Raw genomic sequence first — 26,596 nt, forward strand, 5'->3', positions numbered from 1 at the left:
ATGTCTGTACTTATTATTTCTTAAGTATTTCAATATACTAAATACGGTATGTAAGTTTCTACACAAGTTAGCAGACTGCATAAAAAATAGCCTCAACAAGTAAAAAAACTAAATTAGTAAATTTTACATAATTTTTACAACAAACAATTCTGCTACGTGTAGTTGGTAGGCCTATATCTCGGTTCTGAGCCAGGTGCACCGTTCTGCCACTGCAAAAATTCATTTCCTATAGTAATAGGATTGTTAAAAGGCTAATTTTGATTAATAGTTATAAGTTGAAGTGTAATCAGTTTGAAGTTGGTTGGGGCAGTTAAAAAACTTTCTAAATTTACACAACAAACAGCAGTTCTCGCAGATACCTCTCCTGCATTGAGGAACTGTATCTGATGTATAAAAAAAACCTTAGTAGTTTGGTTGTATCATTTCACAGATTCATATAAATTTAAAGTTTACAAGCGAGCAAACAAAAAAAAAAATCTAGAAAGGAAAGTAAAAACACTCGGAAACGAATAATGTGTATTTATTTATATACAAATTTAAAACAGTGTGACTCCTTTAATGTAACACTATATAAGCAACAAAAAGTTATGATAAAAATAAGTATGGCTTATTTCCTATATACAAAAGAATATGATTAACAGTTGCATGATCGTCAAATGTAAGTGAGTATTTAGTTCATTCCATCAAATTTAAAAATCAATAACCATTTACATGAATAAAAAATAAAAAAAAATATGTGTTATGTGGAAAGCGAAAAGGGACCTCTTGTCGGCAATTCAAAATTTTTAGTACTGCCGATATAAGTAATTAAGGTTAAAAATATCGAAATTCGGTTTTTTATCGATTGTTATACCTTATTTAACACGGAACAGGACAGTATCGGTTAAAATATTGAATCGAAGATGTAAAATGTCGAAATAAATCATTTTGTTAGCCTATGCACGGTCTGAGAAAAAGTAACTGTTGTCGCTCAATGTTAATTCGTCATAACGACAAGAGGTCCCATTTCTAATATTCACTTTATAAACAGACTTTAGTCCAAAAAATGAATTGTCCTGCATTCTAGTGGAAATTTAGAGTACTACAACAAAGTTCAGTTTACGGAGAGGGAGGACAAAATATCTCACAAATTTTGCGGTCCCGACAAGAGTTACCTTTTTTATGTTATGGAGAAATAGCATAGGACCGACAAGAGGTCCTTTTTCTGGAATGTGATTTTTATGACATGCATCAGTAAAATAATAATTTAAATGAAAACTACTTGGTATTGCCTCCAAAGAGGACATTATACACTTTCTTTTGATACCAAAATCGTTTCTTAAATACAACAAAAATCTGTTTTTATGCATATTTGAAATTGTTAAATAATATTTTTCTCAAAATGACCCTTTTACATAGATAAATTCAAAGTCGTATAACTTTAACAAACAAAATTGTAGATGCATTGGACTTGCACCAAGTGATTCGGAATTTAATAAGGAACTCAAATATATATATATATATAACTGAAAATCTAAAATTCTCGACAATATGGACCAACTAACAACTTCTGCCTGTGCAGGGATTGCATATTAGGTGGGGGAATGAAGGTGGGAAGCTCAAAGGCTCTTATTACACGAGGTAGCCTGGCGACGTTGCCAGCAACAGTAGCTGGTGACACATTGACTACCAAACCTAGTAGCCATGAAGTCAGTAGCCAGAATGTTTCCGGTTTTTTATAGCCAGTGTCGACGGGGCTTGGTAGCCAGCTGGTCACCAAAGTCTTGGCTACGTCGTTGGCTATCCTCTTGTAATCACATACATAAGAATCAATGCCCCATGACGAACTGAGCAGCCAGTTTCGTCGCTGGCTACCTCGTGTAATAAGGCTCAAATAATAGACCAATCATTGGCTCAGCATTAGGGTCAAATACTCTAGGCATGGTAAAAATGTTGATAAGTTTTTCATTTTTATCATCCATTTAGGCTAGGAATGCCACTAGGCGTATTTTAACCCAAACATGTGTAAGTGAAAGGTGTGTCAAGGTTTTTACTCGAAAACTCGCTGTATTTTTATTTTTAGCCTTGATAATTTTTTGAAAACCCGTTTGATTAAGAACAGCTGGGTACAGTTTTGATCCAACAAAAAAGCTGACTTTTCTTGAGATCGGCGTTTAACATATTGTATAGATTGTTGTATTTTAATAGATATTTTCCTCGATGTTTTTAAAATTGCTAGGGTTGTGCCATTTCACAAGAAAGGTACAGTAATTCCAACCTGACAGAGAATCCTTATATATAATACATGCAGGCGATTTCTACGAAATACTACTCCTCCGTTAATAATGTACGGATTTTTACAAACGATTTGTCAAAATTAAGTATTTTTTGTGGAGACGGCCCGTTTCACCAATTCCTGTAATGTCCTTGGGCTTTGCCCCTCAGGCCATCAAAATCCCAATGTATTTCTTATGAAGAAAATATTTTGTTTACTTAAACAGACGAATAATTTGTATTAATTACAGCTGTTCATGGTTAACTAACACATAATACACACACAACTAACGCTCTTGTGTGAACGTTTTCAGAGTGAGTTTGTTTTCAGTTTCGGTAACTGGAGTGGAGTGATTGATTACATTATCTTTGAGTTCAGTTGACTCTTTTTTAAGTTATCGTAAATTATGACTGTTATTTGTTTTGAAATAACGCCTGTAATAGTTTGCAGAATTCGAGCAACAGGTGCACTAGTTTCAGACCAATTTCTGTTCTGCCCTCTTTCTTTTAGATTCTTGAATTTATTATTAAAGAACAGCTCTCTCTTTATTTTGAAGCAAACCATTTTTTCTCAGCTGCCCAGTTTGGTTTCAGGCCCAGTTGATAAGTTAATAAAAGCTGCTTTTCAGTATTTTGAGGATGGGGGCTTTGCTGGGGCCACTTTTTGTGACCTCAGCCTTTGACATGATTAATCATGACACTCTCCTGGAAAAGTTAAATTTCTATGGTGTTAAGGGGACAATCCAGTGTACAGCAATTGACCCATGGTGTACCTCAGGGCTCAATTCTTGGTCCCTAACTTTTTAATGTTATGCTAAATGATCACGCTTTGTGTTTGGGGCAAGGTGTCATCTGCTACGCAGATGATACTACTTTGAGGCTAGCAATGAGCTTGGAGATATTGAGGAAGCCATGAAACGGTCTCTTGAGGGGCATCAGCCTGGTTCCAAGCAAATCACTTTTTTATAAATGAAACAAAGACTAAGTTGATAATCTTTAGCCTGAGAAATTAAGAACATAATTTATTTATTTATTTCCAACAGACATCTCCATTTTATAATGAAAATCTGTCAAACTTCTAGATTTCCAAGTAAACTGGAATTCAAAGTAAACTGGAACAGATTAGCCATGTTTGTGTTAGACTTTCCAGAGCTCTGTGTCTACTCAGAAGATTAAGATATTTTGTACCAAAAGACTGGCTGAAAACTTCTTGTATTGCTTTCTTTCAGAGTATTTTATTTTATGGCTCTGGGGTGCCCGCATCTGGGGTCAAGAGAGTTCTCCGCTTTCAAAAGAAAGCAGTTAGAATAGTAGCTGGTGCTGATTACTTGGATCATTGTAGACCAATACTTGTAGTTGAAAACATAATGACGGTTTGTAACCTTTATATTTTTCAGTCTTTGCTCAAAATCAAGGAGTGGAATTCTCATGAGCTAAGAGGCCACATCTATTCCTACAATACACGCAGGAAAATGATCTTAATTTACCACATGTTAGTTAAGTAAGGTTCAGATGTCAAATGATGTTCTTAGTTACAAGTTTGTTAATAAACTTCCTTTTGAAGCTCGGAACCTGCCAGACCCAAAATTCTAGAGATGGGCGTTATTTAACGTAACAGGGTAAATAACACTGTTAACAAATTGTAACCTGTTATCAAGATAACACGTTACTCAGAATACCCTGTTACTTTTGTAACGCTGCGCTCATTGGCTTATGAATTGATCTCCTGTACCGGTTCCGTCAGGATCAAAGTCCTGAAAGCAACAAAAAGTCTTTAATTCCAGCCGGAATTTAACGTACACGAGAACTGTACATAGTGTGGCAACATTAACACCTACAATAATTATGGAAAAACTGGAACGAAACGTCCAGCTAGGTAACACCCATGCTAGAATTAAGTTACAGTATATCCGGGCCGAAACAAACGAACACGGCCAGTAACATGGTAGAGCAATAACACCCAGCGAGAATTTCGTTACATTACGGCCAAACTGGAACGAATAAACCACCCGCAGAGAGTAACGCCAAGCTGGAATAATAACGTTACAGCCCAGCCGAGCCAGAACGAACATACGGCCTGTAACAGGATAGAGCAATAACACCCAGCGAGAATTTCGTTACATGCCCGCCGAGCTGGGGCTGGGATGTCACCTGGATGTCACGGTGTGGTGGGGGAGGAACGGACCGGTAACAGGTTACAAAATTAACAGGTTACTGTAACCTGTTACCAAGTTGTAATGGAACGGTGTAACGCGTTTCTCAAAAGTTACGGTAATTCCCATCTCTACAAAATTCAAGAAAGGGGTTGAGGGGCTCCTTTTGGCAGACCCTTTGTACAGGCTTAAAGATTTTTTTTATCTAAAAGAAGAATATGTAAGTAAATTTTTTAAATTGTTATGCCAAGTGAAGTGTGCTGTTTTGTTTCTCTGCATGGGGAGTTTCGGGAAATTGTTTATATTTGTAAGACACCTTGTACTTTATCTTATTCTAAGGTGACGTTTTCTAGTAATGTAACCTTTACATTTTGTGGAAATAAAGTTTCTTGATTCTTGATCTTTTGATTAGGTACCAGATGAGCACTTAATTGAGTTACCTAGCTATAATTAGCTTGTTATCTAATTGTGGCTGAAAAATGTTATAAACTACAGTAAAATAAAAATAAATCTGGTTTTGACTTTTTAATAAACCTGTGTAGGTATCAAAATTATATGTTTAACACATATTTAATACAACAATTAGAAGAAAAAACGTATAGGAAAATAAAATAAATAAAACATCAATCTTAACATAATAGCAATTTTCCGTGACTATTTTGTGTATTAATAGTCACCTAAAAATTCATAAAAATCGAGTCATTTCTGAATTGCAAAAACTTAACAAGAAAGAATGTGCGATATACATTGTAAAATAAATATAAATAAAACCTTATCTGCAGATTGGTTCTGAGGATAATCCATTCATCGACATTAAAACTGTTAAGGTTTCAATCCATGGAGGTTTTATGAATTCATTCTCATTGTTTTATTTTATGTAACCTTTATGTAACTCCTGGCAGCATTTGTATTTTCAAAATATAATTTCTGATTAGCTCAACTAGGCATACAAAATGTTGCTATTATTTTGAACAAACCAAATGCAAACAAGAACTTTGTACTTACATTAACCACAAGAACACGGATATTAAACTTATACATGCTTTGGTCATTGGCAAGATACCAATTTTAAAATCTATTATGTAACAGTTGGTCCATAAATAACGGATGGTTTTAAACATAGGTATCACAGTACTCAGCTGTTATCATGCATAACATTTTGATTGTAGCAATAAACAACACATATTATGCCATTTCATGAATCATGGTTCGTTGGACAGAATAACATCGTGCCATTTCCGTTGATGCATATTAAAAAATAAGTTTGTGATTGTTGCCCATCCGGCCAGATGTTGTTTTGAAACCATTTTAATGTCTAATTGTCATGGTGGGGTTGTCTCTTGAAATGGATGTTAAATTGGGGATCAAAGTATGTATGTACAGAAGGGCCACGTCAGAAGAGTACGAGAATCTGTTCTTCTAAGTCCGAAATGATCAGCAAGACAAAATTCTGTTGCTCTAGGTGTTTCTAGCTCCAGTTTACAACTTATTTTGCAACCGTATTTGCATTTCCATCCCAATATACTGGTTGTAGCACAGAAGCTCAATCTAGGTGACCATCCTAGATTCCATCTGATGTTTAGTCAAAGACTTTTGCAGGTTAAAAGTCAAATTTTCAAAAAAAGATTGGACTCATGTGTGGACATCGGTGGAGATAATTTGAAATACATAATTTGCTATAAATGAAATCGGCATACAATTATGTGTAGCATAGCTAAGTAAGTAATAATGTTATTTTTTTAAACTTATCTTCATTCTAAAAAAAGGCCGTTATTTATGGACCGCCCGTTATAAACACTAATACAGTTCTTAAGACAACAAAAAATAAGTTAAAACAGTAGTTTAAATATTTCACTTTAACAGTTATATTAAGTGCGGCAAACACACTTATCAGTCTTGGTAGGCTAGCGGTCGCCTAGTACATTGCCCCGCCCCCAATTGTAGCCACCCCAGCCGCCTCCACCCCCGGGTCTGGGAGGTGGGTCGCCTCCCGCCCTCCTCGTCGGGACGGCTCCAAAACCTCCCATCACCCTTTCATTTGGGAAATAATGATACCTGAAACAACGAATACATTAAAAATGTGCCTGTTGATCCTAGACTTAGATGAACAAATTTGACAATGGTGCTCTGTATTGATCCTTTATAACATGTCAAAGATTTTTTTTACCCATTGACCCCAAAATATTTGTTAATTTCTCTATTAATCATTTTTGATTTTATGTTACTATATGTCCTTGTATGCCTTTTATCATGTACAGGGTGGAAAAAAAGTTCCGGGACGGTTAAAGATTTCAAAAAGTAATAAAGATAGAGCTTTAAAACTTCCAGGTAGACAGTTACTGGGGATTAAGATCATTTTAACACATTATTCGAAGATGCGCTACCTCTTCAGGGGGACGGTCCGCTAGGAGTAAAAAGAAAATCTTAAATGTAAACGTAGGTTATATGCACATAGTCAATTATATAGGTGAGATGTAGCAATCGTAACGAGAAAATGATGGCAATGCATGACAACATTTCTTTACATGAACTTTTACATTGGTTCTTGATTAGTTTAAATGTATTAAATTCATTTAAATTCATTTTTCTTATTGCGAGAACTAGCACGATACTTTCAGACGGAGCTGGAATGGCGCTAGAGAGCACAGCTGGGTGGTCACATGACCTGCTAGTGACTCTTCAAGCGCTTGTAATATTAAACTGTTTAAACCCTCCAGCGGCTAGAGATACCAGCTCATGTGAGTGTTTCTAGCAGCTGGATAATCAGTCACACAATGCTGGCCATGACTAACGGCGGGGCTCCCCCGCTAATTGAGCGGAATGGGTTAAGGGGATATTTTAGTAGAAATCCAGCAAGGTAAATGGAAATTCGCTTAGTCTGCAGGATTGCTGTGGCGGGGGTATTTCTGGAAAGTTACAACTGTTACCAGCATATTAGAACATAGCAATAATAAGAGCGACTATAACAAAGCGATAGTACAAAAATAATTTAGTCAAACCTAGTACAAAACAAGACTGTATGCATGGCTAAGTGTTTGAGAAACAAGCGGTCATTGCTAGGTAAAATTGTTTATCGGTAGAGCTTTTTTTATTCAGTTGGTTTGTTGTTTGAAATCCAACTATTAGTTTCTGTAACATCTGATGATGCTGTAAAACAAAGGCAAAATGAAAACTAACCAGTTACCCTGAACTTTGGCTTCACAAGTATTGTTAAGAATGGTTAATCTTAGAACTGATTGGTAGCTAAAGATGTCTTCCCCTCAAACAAAATATTTACTTTTTTAACTAAGTAATTTTCATGAGATGAGTTACAGAGTTCTAAAACAACTTATTTATCAGTGATACTCACAATATGCTCGGAGTGGTAATAAACTCCTGGCCACCAAGCTCTTGAGGATACTTGTACTTGAGGAAGAAGTAAACATGGCCAACCACGATACCCACCAACTCCATCATGCCTCTGCAAAACCAAATCACAGCTTATTACAGGAAATACAATCCTGGCCTTTAGAGCGTCAGTTATCTGAAAATCAGATAACCAATCGGACCGTGATTTGGTAAAAATAAGGTAACAATTTTGAATCCAGTAAAAGATTTGCACATTTTTACTTCCTCCTTGTAAATATTAACTTTGTAGTTCAGGTTTGAGCCATTTGGAGGGCTCGGAATCACTCCTGGAAATATGAAGCATCTTTCATCCAATTTCTTTTGTCAGCAGCCTTAAACAATAGTAAGCTAGAATATGGCAATTGTACGTGTCTTATTGAGTGTGATCATAAATTAAATATATTAAGTTCCATTTGATTTTTTATCTTTTGGAAATCCACCATTCACAGTACAAAACTTTTACTTAGTAGCCTATTAATAAAACATATTGTCAGATGTATTAGAAGACAGTTTACCATACTGTGTTATTAATGTATATGGCCCGTTTGAATTGTACGTAAACTTTAAGACTAAAATAAAAAATAAAAAAAAATACAGTTCACCAGTTATTTGGATTAATTAATCCAGATAATTCAGCTTTACTGTATGAGCTAAAATTCAATAGTGTCAAAAGTACATTAATTTTTCAAACGTGGGCAAATAAAAAACTGAGTTGTTTGTAAAGACAATTTCAAGCTAATATTAACATGAATGAAACTTATACAATGATCATGAAATAATGCTAGCCTTATAATGAGATTAACTGACTTAGTTCACTTAAATTCTACGTTATTCATTCAAATATTTTTTCTTTCAAAGAACTTTGCTAGAACATTAGTAATTTCTGAATATCCAGTGCAACTTGCTATAACACAACAAAGGAAAATAATAATGAATTAACAAAAGGGTTTCATTTTTTAAATTAACTCAACATAATTTAAACTAAACTGAGTATGAAACTTAATAAATTTTCTTATGGGTTCAGCCTTCATAAGTTTATTGTGGCAAGGATTTCTAAAACAACAGTAGGGTCTATAGGAGTTTTCTAAATTATAGATTTGCTAAGGGTTCTGTATATTTGGATTACAAATTGAGAAAGGTTGGATTTTATCTGATGACCAAAGGGTTTTAAAACGTTTTTATTAACTTGCTTTCTTGTCCGGTACAAATTTTGCAATCAATTTTATACTAACTTCCCGATGAGCTAGATACTTGAACATGAAACATAGCTCACAAATGAATGAAAAAGTAATATAATATCATTTAATTTTCATATTTCCCTTGGGCTACGCCCCATGGGCTTGTTCGGTACAAATTTTGCAATCAATTTTATTCTAACTTCCCGATAAGCTAAAGACCTGAAACTTGAAACATAGCTCACGAATGGATGACAATGCAATATTATATCATTTAATTTTCATATTTCCCTTGGGCTACACCCCATAGGCTTCCAAATTTTCCATGTTTACATTTTGAAAAAATGCAAATCTATATATATAATTCTGTAAGACCAAATTTTTACCAGAAAATTGTGGATGTCTGGTAAGTCGCAGAAAAGTGGGAGGGGTCTTAAATTCGTAAGATTACAAAACAAATCTTCAATTTTAAACTAGAAAAGATGTGCAATGTTTGGCTGTATGATTTCAGCTCTGATTCGTCGCTCTCCGGGATCAGGCCAACCGTGTGCACGTTTCCATTTGTAATATGTTGTGTTATTGATTTGTAACGACCCAAAAGCCGTCAAGGGGATAAAAGCCGTTTTTAAGTTTTATTTAGAAGTATTAGTTTTCGTTCGGGGTAAACCGCGCCCGCGTTGACAACGGCATCGAAGGAGCAGGCCTACGTCATCGTAGTGGGGAGGAAATTAGTTAGCTACCCTGCCGCCAGGAGCGATGGGGAAGAAGGGCCAGAGGAGCCGACCTCGAGTTCAGTTGTCTACCGGCTTCAGATTGATAAGGACGTCGCTGTTTGGAGCAATCCAACAATTAGCAAAGACCCGAGTCATCCTGGTGAGTTAAATACAGTTTTCCCCTTGGTGGTGGAGCCCTTAACTATTGTGTGCTACCGTTATAGAATTCCGTTTATTTTTTTAGTTGTAGAGAAGTTTAATTTTTATTTTAATTGTGCCGCAAAAGCGCGCTGCGCGCGACTCGCACGCTTTTTCCCGCCGTCAGCACACATACCCTCGGCTCTTACTTGCCACGAAATTTATTCAAATCACCCGAGTAATATCCGTAGGGATTATCCCGTTACCCCGAGCCGTCTTACGTAAATTTTGGTTTAAGAAACCCCGTACCAACTCTGGTGATCGACCGAGTCTAATTTTCCCGACACGTTTACTTTGGTGATTACCAAGTATAACGACCGATTCACTTTTTAGTTAAGTTTCTAATTAATTAGGTCATCCGCATTCTCGATAATTTATTCAAAATTCCAAATTTAACTTCACATATTTTTCGAGTGGCTATGATGAGCACTTTTTAAAGGTAAGCTTAACATTGTAAGCATAATTGTTGTAATTAATATTCTGAGCCAATAAACTCGAAACGATAATTAATTAACGAACACGTTAGAGTCCTGGACTATCTCATAGTAGGCTAAGCTATCTGGACAAATTTAAGGTGTGACAGAATTTCAGGTTAGACGACAATTACGCACTTTAAAATCTAATTTTGTCTCTCAACCCGAAATTTCGTCATATCAAATGGCGATCCGAACAGGGACTATTGAATGTTAACGATATTTTATGGCGCCCGAAGGCATAGTCGATAATTAATTGTTTTGGCTCAGAATTTAATAAATATTACACATACGAACATTACCATAATCAGTGTTGTGTACGAGACGTTACAGTGGAATATTGGTTGTATACCGTAGAACTGGATACGATTAAACGTCAGTACTGTTGTTTAACGTACTACGTTTGTTTAATAGAATTACAGGATATTTATTGGAATTTAATTGAATTCGAACATAACCGTTTATACATCGCACTTATTTATACCAGTGTTTATAGATTTCCTCTGATAATTGATTGTTATTCTTTTATAATTATTTAAGTAGGAAATAGTTAACACTGCTTTCGATTTAATTCATAATATTCTGTAAGAATTGTTCTGCTTCAAGAAGGCTAGTCGACCTGTTAGTTCACTAGTGTTGCGCTCGTCTATTGTTCTCTGTATGAATGGGCAAGAGATAAGAGCGGCCCGATCAGCTGTTTGATAACGGTTTGTTATTGGATTTTCCCCGTAGTTCTTTCAATTCTAGTGAGCTTATTTCTGCATAATATTTACATCCATTGCATTGCATAATATTTATAACGCAACGCGTTAAATATTTGGGATCAGAACTGTTTTATAATAATATTGTTGATTAACATATTGTTATACTTCTGGTTGTCCTAATATTTAACAGCAATTAGCATACCCCAGTTTTATTGTATTGTAATACATTTAATATTGTTACACACAGGAAATAACATTGTTTAGTATAATAATACAGGATTATTATATTTTGGATTGAGCCTACTTACGACGGTCTACGTACACGTTAGTGATATAACAATATTGTTGGTTAACATATTATTGTATTGCTCAGTAACAATTAGTTCACAACAATCATTAGGCTAACGTATTATCGGAACTCTCTTACTTATTGTGATTGTAAACATTGATTGTTGGGGTATTGTATCAGTGGTTTAAATATTATACTGAACATTTGCGATTAGCGACGAGCCTTACGACAGTTACACAGTCTTTTACGTATTTTTTTCGACAACAACCATTATCGTCGACTGTTGTATTTCCTAATAATAATTTAAAAATGACACCTTGGGAATTATTTTTGCGCCTTTGGACTTATCTTTTCCCAATTATGTATGTGCTGACTCCAGATGAATCAGTTAAAAGGCCCTCGCGCAAAAACAATGACCCACCGCCAACCACTACCGCTCCCGCCGTCACAACCGCTTCCGCCGTTACTACCGCTCCCGCCGTCACAACCGCTCCCGCTGTTACTACCGCTCCCGCCGTTACCATCACACCCGCCGTTACCACCGCTCCCACCGTTACCACTACAGCTGCCGTTACCACTTCAACGTTTGTCGCTACAGCAACCACCGCTGCTACTGCTGTTACCACCCGTGGGTCTACGGAATCGTCCGTGCCGCGCACACCGTTTGACGATCCGCGCGTCGGGTGGATTTATAGACTGAGCAAAGAGGAGCTGCAGAATGAGATGAGTAAATACGGCCTTTCTACGGCAGGTACGGCAGATGAACTTAGGAAGAGTTTTGTGGATTTTTGGCGATCGCCATTCTCCGCAATTACCCGTACCGAACCCTACCGGACCGTTGATCCTCCACGCACTCTTAATATCCCGCCGGCGAATTGCGGGTTGGAATACGCGTCTAAGGACAAGTTAGGCGTTCATACCGCCCTCGACGAACGTGACAGTGTACGGGAGATACTTGGGTTGTCACCGAATGCGGACTCTACGCTAGTGAGACGGGTCCTAGCCTCAATGGTGAATACCTTGAGGTCAAACGACGCGACTCCCACGGGACACTACGCGACCGACACGGTTCCCGCTCACGCCGCACCCCCTACCACGAATTATGCTGATCTGTGCTACGGTGCGGTACCACGTCCTAACGCCTCGGCAACTCGCGAGTTGCGAGATGCCGATCCATCGAGCCACGCTGGCCCCTCAGGCCGCCAATCGCTAGACGGAGCCTCCATTTACAACGTCGTTCGTAAGTGGAACCTTCGTTTTGACGGTCGCAAAGACCCGGTATCGTTCCTGGAACGCTTGGAGGAGCTAATGGAGGCGTATTCCTTAGCCCCAGACCAGGTCTTCAGGGCTCTGCCGGAACTGTTGACTAGTAACGCCTTGTTATGGTACCGCAATAACCGGGAAGCGTGGGCCGATTTCCAGGATTTTCGTAGCCATTTCGAAATCCAATATCTACCTCTCGGTTATCGCCGTAACTTGGACGAAGAGATTCGTAAGCGGACACAGGGTGACCAGGAGCCGTTCAGAGATTTTGTGGTCGCGTTAAGCACGCTAATTCGAAGGAGAGGATCCATTTCGTCCCACGATAAGATTGACTTGATTTATACGAATATGCGACCCGAATACAAACTTATGGTTCGACGCCAGGACTGCTTGACTCTGACCGAACTGATTAAGCGTGCCGAGGAGTACGAGTCCTACGTTAGGGATAAGAGCACGTTTCGTCCTCCACCCCCTCCGGCTATCTCTCTCATTCCTGAAACCGCGTATCACGGGCGAAGGCGTTCTGAACGTCCGGTCGATAACGCCGCAGTCACTGCTGAGCCACCATGCGAATCGAGCTCCCGGACCTACCCGCAGCACCAAAGGTACGACCGCGCGCGGCAAGGACCGAGTTCGCGATCCAAGGCACAAACCCTATCCGTGCCCAACTCCCACACGAGTGTGAGAGGGGTGGCACTGGAGAAAACCGTCCACGTCAACAACCAGTACGTTTGCTGGAATTGTGACCGTACGGGACACTTGTTCCGCGACTGCCCCGAACCAAGAACATGGAAGTGTTTTTATTGCAAAACCAAAGGCGTCTCGACCGCAAAATGCAATTGTAAAGCGGGAAACGCACACAGGATTCAGCTAAGGAGGGGGAGGCTGAGTCCAAATCCCCGATCCGGACCACAACCCCCCAAGAATGGAGCGCGTGGCTCCAACGAATAAAAGATTTCCCTGTCTCGACCAATCACGATGTTGTTTCCCTCGATACAAGACCCTTCGTAACCGTAGAAATTTTCAGTCGACCGTTTAGGGCACTCGTGGATACCGGCGCTATGGTCAGCCTCATTGGTGACCGTCTCGCAACGTTTTTACAATCCCGAGGGGTCCCGCCTATAGACAGCGATGTCGATATAAGAATGGCGAATGGCATGCTGTCTCACATCACGACTGGATACCGAGTTCGCGGATTGTTCGGCGGACTCGAATACGAATGGGACGCGTTGCATGTGACGGGATTGACTTGCGATTTAGTCTTAGGAATATCGCAAGTTAACGACCTCGGCTTGGTGCGATTTGAACTCACTGTAGGACGAGGTCCTGGAGAATGTTCCGGACCCACCGAAGACGTAGCTGCAGTGAGTAGGCTGTCGGTTGATCAGAGCGTGCGACTAAAGACGTTTCTAGCTAACGAACTCGCGCTCTTCGATAAGGTCAGCGGCAAAACCCACCTTATAGAGCACGTGATAACTCTTAAGGAGGGTGCCGAACCGGTAAAACAGCGATCGTACCCACGTAATCCGGCAATGCAGGATATTATTAAGAAAGAAGTCGAAACCATGCTTGAGGATGGGGTTATCGAGCCTGCGAATAGCCCCTGGAGCTCTAACATCGTGATGGTTAAGAAATCTTCCGGCGGGCTGCGACCTTGTGTAGATTTGCGACGAGTTAACGAAGCCTCGGTGCGTGACGCATATCCTTTGCCCCGAATAAATTTTATCTTGGAGAAATTGAGGACGGCAAAGTTTATCAGCACACTCGACTTGAAGCAGGGCTATTGGCAAGTTCCTCTCTCGGAGAATAGTAGGCCAATCACTGCTTTTACCGTGCCTGGACTTGGTGTTTACCAGTTCACCGTGATGCCGTTTGGCCTCCATTCCGCTGGTGCTACGTTCCAACGACTCCTAGACCGAGTGATAGGCCCGGAACTTGAGCCCTACGCGTTCGCCTACCTCGACGATTTAGTTCTGGTATCTACTACTTTCGACAAACACCTTGACTTGTTACAGGAGGTATTCGGTAGGCTAAGAAACGCCGGATTACGACTAAACCCGGAGAAATGCAACTTCTGTAAGACGGAACTACGATACCTCGGACATATAGTGAATGATCAGGGCATAGGCACCGATCCCGAGAAGGTAGCTGCCATCAAACACTTCCCCCGACCTATCAACGTCAAAACCCTGCGGAGCTTCCTTGGTTTAGCCTCCTGGTATAGACGTTTCGTCCGTGATTTTGCCGCCACTTCTCGACCTTTGACTCAACTTTTACGCAAAGATTGTAAGTGGAATTGGGACACAGAGCAGGAGCGGGCTTTTGAATCTCTGAAAGACAAGCTCGTTACCGCACCGATACTTGCGTGCCCCGATTTCTCAAAAACATTCGTCTTGCAAGTTGACGCTTCCGATTATGGTCTAGGCGCGGCGCTCACTCAGGACAACGACGGGAAGGAAGCTGTAGTAGCGTATGCGAGTCGTCTTCTCACTAATCAGGAGAAGAACTACTCTACGACCGAGAAAGAGTGCCTGGCACTCGTATGGGCAGCGAAGAAGTTTAGGCCGTACCTTGAAGGTTACCGGTTCGTAGCCGTCACCGATCACGTGGCTCTCAAATGGTTGTTACGACATCCCGAGCCAACCGGACGGCTAGCGCGCTGGATAATGGAGTTACAGCAACACGACTTTGAAGTTAAGTACCGCAAAGGGACCCTTAACCGTGTTGCTGATGCCTTATCCCGTCAACCGAACGTCCCGGTAACCCCCGACGTGAACGTCACGTCAGCCGAAGGTCGAGGCGGTACGGAAGCCTCTAGCGACACCGCACCCTCTTCACGTGACGACTGGGTAGCCGTCCTGTCGAGTAAAGTTAGGGCGAACCCTACAAAGTACCGGCATTACAACGTTCGAGGGGACAAACTTTACAAAACGAAGACCAATAAGAGCAACGGGGAATTGAGCTGGAAGTTATGCGTTCCAGAGGACCTGCAGGCCGAAGTTCTGCGCGAGACCCACGACCTGGCGATAGCCGGTCATCTCGGGGTCAAGAAAACCTTGGCGCGTGTGAACGAGAGATATTTTTGGCCTGGCTGGAGGAAATCCGTCAAGGCATACGTACGTTCCTGTCGAAAGTGTCAAGCATACAAGGTCCCTCAGGATAAGCCGGCCGGACAGATGTATTACCGTAACCCTAAGGGCCCGTGGCATGTTATTTCCACCGACTTGATGGGCCCGCTGCCTCGTTCGAAGAGCGGAAACACATTTATTCTGGCTTTCCAAGACGTATTTAGCAAGTGGACGGAGATGTGCCCTATCAGATCAGCTACCGCTAAGAACGTAGCGTCCAAGTTTAGGGAGCGAATTCTCCTACGATACGGGTCTCCAGAAGTCTTACTTTGCGATAACGGGGTCCAGTTTGTGTCGAAAGTGTTTAGAGACTTGGCTGAGGATTGGCGCATCGAATTTCGCAACACGGCGCCTTACTCTCCTCAGTCGAACCCCATCGAGCGCCAGAATCGCGTGATCAAGACCATGGTGTCACAGTACGTGGGCGAAGACCATCGCACTTGGGACACGCATCTGCCTGAGTTCCAGTTCGCGTTGAACTCCGCGATTCATGACTCAACGGGTTACTCTCCGGCGGTCCTATTACTGGGCAGACAGCTGCGCCCACCGCGAGCCCTGGCAGATTCCCACCTGGGTCTAGCCGAAGCGTCCGTCGACGAGTCGTTGGAGGATATCCACGACCAGCGTCAAGCGCGGTTCCGCCATATCTACGACAAATGCCGTAAGAATCTGGAGGCTGCTTTCCGGCGACAGGCCAACTACTACAACCTACGACGCAGGCCCGCAAATTTTAACGTAGGTGACGTGGTGCTACGCAGAATGCGCACGCTCTCCTCGGCCGCTGATTCCGTCGTAGGCAAGTTGGCACCGAAATTCCGAGGGCCATGTACAATACGAGGACGTATTGGGGCGAATCTATACTCTGTTTCCGACCCCTCGAGCCGTGCATACGTGACAGTACATGCGAAGGATCTAAAGCCGTTCGTCGAGCGCTAGCACGCGAAATACGAGAGTGACGCGCGAGGTGGCTTACTGGTGGGTCCACGGACATTTGATTACCGTTCGCCACTCGTGCCGGCATGCGCCGCGTGTCACGATATGAAGGTAGAGCGCGCGATACTTTAAGGTTACTATGTGTTTCCCTTCCTTAGGTGGGTCATATGGTGGCGGGTGCAGTTCATTAGCTTAGAGTTGACGATGCATGTTTGCTTTCAGGTTGAGATCACCCGCTATCACTTTAGACTGCTTCTGCCTTTTTAGCTAGTGCACAATAAGCTTGATTTTCTCCGCTGTAGTAATTGCATGCTTTCCGCTTTCTATTGACACACAATTTTCTGATTTTTCTTACCCGACCCCGACACCGTTCACCCTTCACCGTCATCGTTCTCCCGTTCCATCGTTCTCCGTTTTGTACACGAATTTCCCGCTTGAACCATGTACGCATTCGCCCTACGTCCGAACATCCCAGTCGCCACGGATGAGTTGACGACCCTCTACCCAAACGAGCTGATCTCGGAGGGGGTTATCGATGCGTTCCTCCGCATCGTTGAGCGGCGCAGCACGCTATTCGGCATGGCCTCCGTTTTCGCGTTGCGAGTCCGGTTCCGTGCTGCCTTTTTGGGTGGGGGCTATGACGCCGTTCAGAATGAACTGGGACGAACCGATCTTTTTTGCCGCGACATCGTCCTGGTTCCGCTTTTGTTGACTCACATCAGCGACGTTGGTCATTGGTCGCTGATTATCGCCCGGCCCAAAGATAGACTCATCCTGGCCTACGATTCGGCCGACACAAACCTCGATGGCGAGATGCGCTGGGTCCTGGAGTTATTCCGGACTCATGCTCATGACCACCAGCGTGAGTTCGTGTCGACCGAATGGCGTCTGTTAGGGACACCCGAATCGCTTCCCCGCCAGATAGACGACAATTCTTGCGGGATCTACGTTTGCGTTTTCTCGGATTGGGTGGCCCGTGGTCGGAACTTCAACCGTAGTTTTTGCCCACTCGTTGCCCGGAAGACCGTTTTCCGGGTCCTCATCCGTCAGCGGTTCGACAATGAAGACTACGGGATGTTGGAGCCAGAAGACCCCAGGAGGGACAACCGGTTCGCCGGCACGCCACCGCCCGTCCAGCCACCCCGGATTGTTTTGAGTTCTCCAAAGGACGACGTGGTCCTCGGTCCCTTCACCGACCACGACCCGCTGCTCCAGGAGCTAGAAGAGGCTATTAACGCGCCATCGTGGACGACCGTCTCACCTTTCTTTCCCCCACTGGTGAAAACCGTGGGTGGAGAGGATGCAGGCCTCGTCAGGGTACCGGGACCAGCCGCACCATCTGAGGCAACCGCCGGACCCTCCGCCCCGAGGGAGGGGGAAGAGTCATTAACCCAGCCGACAGAGTTCGCCGAAGCGTCTGTAGCAGCTGACGACGACGTTATAATCCTGGACACATCCGACTTGGAAGGCGAGGAGGAAGAGGAACCACCCCGTCGACCCGCGGTTGCAACGGCCGCGCTGGTGGAGGTATCCCCAGCCGACCGTCGCAATGCTCCCGCCGATGCACGTCACGCCCTGATCGCCACCGCGTCGACTAGCCGGCCAGTGCCACGGGAGGTACGCGCCCTCCTGTCCAACTTGCCGTTGGAAGACACGGGGCGGCGCAGGAAGAACCAAAGGATGAAGGTCTTCAGGGAAGACGGTACGTTTTTCCGGGTCCGAACGAAGAAGCTGAGGACAATGAAGGACATCTATTGAGGCGACGCGCCCATTTAAAGAAGAGTTTTTAGTTTCCGTTTTCTTTGTTTTCGCTCAAGTAGAGCTTCGCGACAGATGTCGTTAATACCCTAAGTTTGGGTATTCTTTTTTTCTTTTTTTCGTTTTTCTTTTTTTCTCTGCGAGGTAAGAAGGGGGTGTAACGACCCAAAAGCCGTCAAGGGGATAAAAGCCGTTTTTAAGTTTTATTTAGAAGTATTAGTTTTCGTTCGGGGTAAACCGCGCCCGCGTTGACAACGGCATCGAAGGAGCAGGCCTACGTCATCGTAGTGGGGAGGAAATTAGTTAGCTACCCTGCCGCCAGGAGCGATGGGGAAGAAGGGCCAGAGGAGCCGACCTCGAGTTCAGTTGTCTACCGGCTTCAGATTGATAAGGACGTCGCTGTTTGGAGCAATCCAACAATTAGCAAAGACCCGAGTCATCCTGGTGAGTTAAATACAGTTTTCCCCTTGGTGGTGGAGCCCTTAACTATTGTGTGCTACCGTTATAGAATTCCGTTTATTTTTTTAGTTGTAGAGAAGTTTAATTTTTATTTTAATTGTGCCGCAAAAGCGCGCTGCGCGCGACTCGCACGCTTTTTCCCGCCGTCAGCACACATACCCTCGGCTCTTACTTGCCACGAAATTTATTCAAATCACCCGAGTAATATCCGTAGGGATTATCCCGTTACCCCGAGCCGTCTTACGTAAATTTTGGTTTAAGAAACCCCGTACCAACTCTGGTGATCGACCGAGTCTAATTTTCCCGACACGTTTACTTTGGTGATTACCAAGTATAACGACCGATTCACTTTTTAGTTAAGTTTCTAATTAATTAGGTCATCCGCATTCTCGATAATTTATTCAAAATTCCAAATTTAACTTCACATATTTTTCGAGTGGCTATGATGAGCACTTTTTAAAGGTAAGCTTAACATTGTAAGCATAATTGTTGTAATTAATATTCTGAGCCAATAAACTCGAAACGATAATTAATTAACGAACACGTTAGAGTCCTGGACTATCTCATAGTAGGCTAAGCTATCTGGACAAATTTAAGGTGTGACAGAATTTCAGGTTAGACGACAATTACGCACTTTAAAATCTAATTTTGTCTCTCAACCCGAAATTTCGTCATAGATTTAATCATTATTTTACAATTGTAGGCTATTTCATTGACACATTAGAAGCAACTATACGACTCCAACGGAAGGAAAACCAAGTTATAAAACAAGAAACACTGTTAATTTTAAGTAACATAAAATTGATAATTTTAGAAACATATTTAGAATATTTGTCTTTTTATATATGGTTTTTTTTATTGTAGTCTAAATTAGGGGCTATGGCCCCTACAGGCCACTAGTATATCAATTAATTTAAGTCAGATGTAACCACCGGTACTTAAATTTAACAGTTCGAAGAGCAGAGGTTAAGAGGTACAGGTTCTGCTCCCGAGATATTCTAAAAATATAGAACAAGCATTTTAAAGTAAAGATAAAACATCTGATTACAGGTAATAAGGTTTTGGTTATATATTAAGAGGCAATATAAAATAGATTTAACATCTTACTTTAAAGACTAAAAAGTAGAAAATAATTTATAAATATGTTGAGAGAATAAATACTTGTAAGATTTAAACGAAAAACGTTGGGCGCATACAATAGATCATAATAGTTCAATAGGTGAGGTTAATTATAAATTAGCATGTGCCCCACGTTTTCCGTTTTAAATCCTACAAGTATTTATTCTCTCAACATATTTATAAATTATTTCCTACTTTTTAGTGCGTTTAAAAACGTAGCATTTTTAAAAAGTATTTTTATTTATAAATTATTTTACTAGGCCTACTCGGAATCATGAAATCATACCATATTCTGTAATTTTTACATAATGCTTGTAGGCTATTTATTTTTGTGTCAGCCATTGGCATTTACATATTGTTGAAAGAGAACGGTCCAAACCCTAGTCTTGTTACTATCTAACGCCATCCTTTTATTATTACATACGGTAGCATCATTAATTGATAGCCCAATAACAAATGGCATCTGGGTCTGGTAACGATCTCGCTTGGAATTGAGCCAGCGACCTTCAGATTTGAGGACGAGCACTATCCACTCCGGATGCTGTACAGGATTTGAGAAAATTCTGTTAAAACTTAAAAGAAAATTATAATACAGGCCTACTCACCCTCCAGATATGATCAGGTTGAATGCAAATAGAACGAATGGTAGGTACATAGCTTTAAAGCTGGTTCCAAACCAAAAGTTTACAATGACATCTTTGTTTAGTTGACACCACACATAGAGTACACTTAGCACCATAGAATCCATCAGCAACTGTAAAAATATAATATTTAAATTAGCCTTGACACTTTTAAAATGCAAAGATTGTGATATAAGAACATGACATCGGAAGCTCATCATTTCCCCTGACATCTGAGCTTCTAATCAAACGATTGTTACATCTTCCACCTCAAACCCTAGACTTCCTTGAAAAGTCTAAACTAGTTGCATAACAATGAATAAGCTAAATATTGCAACACATATACCTAATGAAAGGAAAAACTGATGGAGAAATATTGGATTAAGTTTTAATACAAGGAAGCTATAATAGATCGAAACTGAATTTTAGTGACCTATCTTAACTTGGGTTTCTCTATATTGGATGTAAACTTGATATATACATATCAACCAAACATCTGGTATAATATTTAAACAAACATTAAACAGTCAAATATGGAATACTTCAATAAATTACACTTAGGCCTAATCAGGTATTAAACCAATTTAATAAAAAAAACTTTAAACAAATTACAGTAATTGCTTTTTTTAGTCTCTTTAAAATGGGTTAAAAAGAAATGGTGAAATTTGTATTTTGAAGGTTAAAAGTAAGAAAACCAAGTATTTCCTCATACACCCAAATGGATAATCAAATCATTTAAACGGATTAATTCAAATTGATCTATAGGGATGAAAAGTATTAAGATCGAACATCAAAATTTGTGTATCCGAGCGGTCAAACATGTTCAAAGCAGGGTTTTCCAATTTTTGACCCTAAAAACATAAAATTTTGCAATTTATTTTGAAACCATTTTGTAGGGCTCAAAAAAAACAAACAATTTAGTATATTGAAGCGTTCTCATGCACCTAATAGTTACGGAGAATATTTTTAATGAGATATTTTAGTGTAAATCCAATCAGGCAAATGGAAATTCGCTTAGTCTGCAAGTTTGCTGCTGTGGGGGTATTTTTTGTAATTTGGAAACTGTTTTCAAGTCATATTTACCATAACCTCATTCTTAAAACCAACAAAAGATATATGATGACTTAAATAATTTGTGTCCGAGTATGACGAAAGTTGGCTTAAAGGTATAGGGTAAGATAAACTTGGCCTCTAGGGACATCAAAATGAAAAAGTAAATTGGTCCCGTGTGTATGTCTCACTAAGCCACCTACGGCAATAAACTAGTTCCCTGTAGGGAAATTCGGTAAAATCAGAATTGTATATTTTTCTTGTGTGTAGTTTTTTGCTTGAGGGTGGAATAATAGCTTGAAGATCACATACAGTTATGTTTTACATCAGCTAATAATCACTCATGATGTGATGATAAAACACTCATGGGTGTTAGCAATACCCTTGGACTCTTTTTAGTGAAACAAATTTTTGACACTTGACAACTATTTATGCAAACTAAATAATTTACAGTTCCACATGCTGTATATTTTTTAAAGAGTAAGACAGTTAATTTGTCTCTCATTTTCTTTATCAATAATCATACATTTTGCAGACAGTTTTTTTGTACAATTTAAAAAATAATTAGTAGGCCTAATACAAAATAAAAGGATCATACTGGAATCTCAGCGACAAGGCCGATGATGACGCAAGCCAGCCAGTTGAAGAGCAGCATGAACAGGTAGTCAGCCGACCTCCCAGCATACTGACCTATGAAACCAAAGATAACGATAAGTTTTTTTTTTTTAAACGATGGTTTAACGATAAGTCTATGTTGGCTACAAAATGTATCACTTGATCACTCTAGTAAGACAGCAGAACATATTTTACATGATTTAAGCTGAATCTGAATGTAATGTAGGGTGTGTGTGTACAATGGACTGAGATGATCTTTGATGAGCTTTGTTACCAACATTCAGTTGTTTCTTTAGCCATGACCATTTTATAAAAAGCCAAACGATCTAGAACAGGCAAGTTCATTTAAAAAACTTGCTAAACTATACTGGCATTTCTTAGGATAAAATGGCGACCTTCTGGTTGTTAGGCGAGCACTAAAACCACTCTGATACTGTACACAGAAATACTATTAATTTAAGTCTGGGTAGTCAAATGGTTCACCTTCAAATCTGAAGGTTGGTGGTTCCATTTCACACAAGACCCAGTTTCTTGACAGAGATGCCATTTGTCATTGCGCTATAAACTAATGATGCTGTCTAACAAAATGCTGATGCTAGATAGTAACATAGCCTTTCCCTTTTATAACGATAAAAAATGCCATAAGCATAGAAACACAAAGAAATAAATGAATTTGACAGACGCTATTGTCTTTTGTTAGCAATTCAAAGAATTACAATGACATTTAAGAGAACATTACTTTTAATGCATAGATTCTAAGTTACTATGTTGGCACCTTTTGATTGTATAACAGTCTTCAAAAATTTGACTAGGTATGAGGTCTCAGGTCCGCCAATTGAACGGAGCAAACATAGGGGTAAATAGAAAAAGTTTATATTATTAAATTGAGTTTTGTGTATTAGAAACCATTCTTAAGCCTGGTTTACATGAGTTGAGTATGGCAGTCGAGTTGTTCGGCCCAGTTACTGGGCCCAGTTGTTGATTAGTTCAACTCGCCCAATACTTGACTGTCCACACGCATCCCTACTTCTGACCACAGCCGCCTTTAACTCCAGGCCGCGGCCTTCGAAGTGGCAATGTCGCAAGTAGGGTTGTAACAGCTGTTTTGTTTGGAAGCAGCTAATGGTATTTTTGTATTTACGAAAGATTGGTTACTGGACTTTGACAATATTGACTCCGCTTAAAATGTACAGATATAGATATTTAATTCATATTGTTTTGGTTTTTGATTCTGCATGTTTTATTTTCAATATTTTGATAAATTTATGTTAATAAATATAAATTTAAACCAATAAAGTGTGAATTAATGAGCTGATGTCACCTTCCTGCCATGTTATCTTATGAGACGTCTATCTAACACTTAACAACCCCACTTGCGACGTTGCCAATTACCAGGCCGCGGCCTGGAGTTAAAGGTGGCAGGCTTCTGACAGGGGCATAGAGAAACAATTTTTATTACTTCTTTATGGTGTAGTGTAGGGTATTCTGTATACCTTAGCTTACGTGTTAAATATTTTTTGAGTTTAATGGCAAGTCGAGAGTTTAATACTGAATTTAGAGCTAAAATCACTGAATTTGATTATTAGAATTAAAACGAAATCACTACTTAAATTCAGAGGTTGCTTAGCTTTTTTGCAAACAACTTTTAAATGGTGAGGAAATCGACCGAAGTGGAAGGTGATATTCTGAAAGAGAAAACAATTTGCTACAAATTACTTTAATGCATTTCTTGGAAATTTTTAATAAAGGCAGCCAAAGGTTGCCTCAAAATAAAAAATAATTTAAAAGCCGTTTTCTATGTATTTGTTATGGAAAACGTGTTTAGGGAGTGACCTTTCTAACAACCCATTGATTAATAATATCGTTCCAGTAGAACTGCTTTTTTTAGGAATCTTATGAGAGTAGATTCACGCACAGCAAGAAAATGCAACACAGAACATAGAGTCAACTGTTTAAGTGAACCATTGAGTGTCGAGTGAGTGGGCCTGCTCTGAAGTCTGAACTAACCTCAATACTGACTCACTCAGCGATTACCTACAGAATAAAAAATATAAATTTAATTCTGTGGTTGGTTGACTCACTAGACAGCAGTGAACAAATGTTTCGCGGGCAAATTGTGGTGAAGCGTAGTTACCGGGCCGAGCAACTCAGTAAAAAGTAGTTACTGAGAAAGAAGTTATTATGAGGCCAGATCTAAATGAGCTCCCCTTAACAAGGGAGTTGATTGGCTTAGCCTATGTGATAATTTTAGCTCAGAACAATATTTATTCACAGTCAGGAGAGCATAAACATTAAAATAAAATAAAAACATAAATAAAAATAAATAGTCTAAACAAATAACTTATAGGCCTAATGGTTTTGGCGGGGTAAGTAAAGATTTTTCAAACTTTACTTGTTAAACATTTTTTAACCAAGCCATGTCAGAAATGCTAAGCGTATTACCAGTAGTAGGTGTTTAACTTACCAGTTTCAAGTCTCATTGAATAATTGTATAGAAAGTAACAATTTATCAAGAAGTGGAATCCAGTTGCTGAAGATATTGGATAGAAGAATAGAGCTGTAAAAGGTCTCCATATCTGAAACAATAGGCCTTAATTTGTTTTCTAGATCTACACGTTTGCCACTGTGATTACTAAGAAGTAGGCCTATCAAAATTTTAAAAAATTCGTTTGGAGGCACCTATACGGAATAATTACCGGCTTTTCTTTGAGTGAGAATGTCAACATTAAAATCGCGTAAACTATAATTACCGGTAGGTAGTTTGTGATAAATATAGGCTATCATTTAGCCTAGATCAAAGCCATCCAGGAAAACATTGTGGTTAACATTAGGGACCCTATATAAGTTAATAGCCTAATGATTCTAAGATTAATTCCACAGTAACTTACGATAGGTTGCTGCATACTAACTATCACGCATAGGCCTACAACTTCAAAGTCACTCTCGATACAGTAATTGCTCACATCAATATCTTGTTAAATCAGACAGCACATTGTGTATAACTTATAACGACGCCACCTCTGGTCTTAAATATTAGTTCAGCAAAACATACAGTAGATGCACAATTGTAGCCCTCGATCACCATTAAATCTCTGTTAGACTCAGTAAACCAATGCTCACAAACACAGAGAATGCCTACCAGTCTTACATACAAGTAACTACAGGACGTACAACTAAAGAATAAAAAGAATGAGAGATAGGCTACCCTTCAAAACCCTATGAGGCCAACATCCAACACAATTCCCATCAAACAAATTGCCTTTAACTTTTTCCAGTTGTTCTCTTAAGTTAAGTAGGCTGGCTAATTTGCCAGAAAAGTGTTACTAGCCTAGTGGTTGGCATCTCGGACTATGATGCGGGAGGTACTAACTTAAGTTAGTTCAATTGCCCCACACCAATACATCCACAACAAACATGGATTTTGACCGCTTTCCCATAAAGCTTTTAAGTAGGCCTACTTTCTACAGTAGGGGCCTAACTCTTCCAGCAAAAATGGTGTGGCGTAGACATGAAGAAACAAAATAAGGGTGATATTTGCCCAAAATCAACCTCTAGACTCTACCTACTTGAAGCAGTTTGATTAGCCTAGGCTATAAGTTTAAGATTTATAAAAATATGCTTAATATGGTTTTGATTTAATTTACAAAAATAATAAAGATTATGATCTAGGCTGGAAACTCACCTGGAATCTGTGGATCAATGGTTCATAGGCCAATATGAGATGGTAAGCATTGAGAAGTTTAAATCTCCCCAGTAATGAGAGTCCAGCTGTAAGAGATAACCACCATCTAGTAAATATTGGCACGGAGTTAAACCAGTCACTAAGTTCACTCATTTTCTTCAGATATTGTAGGCTTACAATATAAACGTAGGCCTAGGCCTATATTTTCCTAAACACGTCAAATTTCACACAACACACAACAGGTTTTAGAACCTTAAATAATATCGTCCGTCATCCATCGGCGACAATTCCGAAAATCCGAAGACTACTTTTTACTTTTTATAGGCCTAAGTTTAGTTTAACAGCTGAATTTCATATGGACACGTGTCCCACAATGACAGGGGGAAATGTAGGGATTGGGATTAGGATTTCGTCAAATTCGTAGGCCTAGCCTAAACAGACAGATAGAGATAAGATTACTCAAAATTATTCGATTAGTCGAGCCGGAACGGAGTCGAATAGTGAGTTTTCAAAAGTGTGTGGGTGGATTTGGGATTCGCGTGGGGTCCTAGATTATCGACATCCCAAAAGATCGACACTGAAATAGTCCCATATTGTCGACAACTCAAAATACAAACAGACAAT

The 26,596-nt window shown here is 40.2% G+C and overlaps 1 protein-coding gene across 1 annotated transcript; it reads right to left on the minus strand.

The window, feature by feature from the left end:
* Nucleotides 1-504: 504 nt before the first annotated feature.
* LOC129004728 (derlin-1-like) lies at nucleotides 505-26,401 on the minus strand. The gene is made up of 6 exons (XM_054433311.1): nucleotides 25,973-26,401; nucleotides 24,755-24,866; nucleotides 22,274-22,365; nucleotides 20,611-20,759; nucleotides 7,756-7,866; nucleotides 505-6,461 (listed from the first exon to the last, which is right to left on the minus strand). Exons 1-6 carry the CDS (start codon nucleotides 26,123-26,125, stop codon nucleotides 6,311-6,313), a joined length of 768 nt encoding a protein of 255 aa, XP_054289286.1. The 5' UTR covers nucleotides 26,126-26,401; the 3' UTR covers nucleotides 505-6,310.
* Nucleotides 26,402-26,596: the final 195 nt, after the last annotated feature.

The sequence above is a fragment of the Macrosteles quadrilineatus genome, unplaced genomic scaffold, assembly GCF_028750875.1.
Source record: "Macrosteles quadrilineatus isolate MER2022 unplaced genomic scaffold, UCM_ALF_1.0 Scaffold_11__1_contigs__length_5352618, whole genome shotgun sequence".
Classification (NCBI taxonomy): Eukaryota; Metazoa; Arthropoda; class Insecta; order Hemiptera; family Cicadellidae; genus Macrosteles; species Macrosteles quadrilineatus.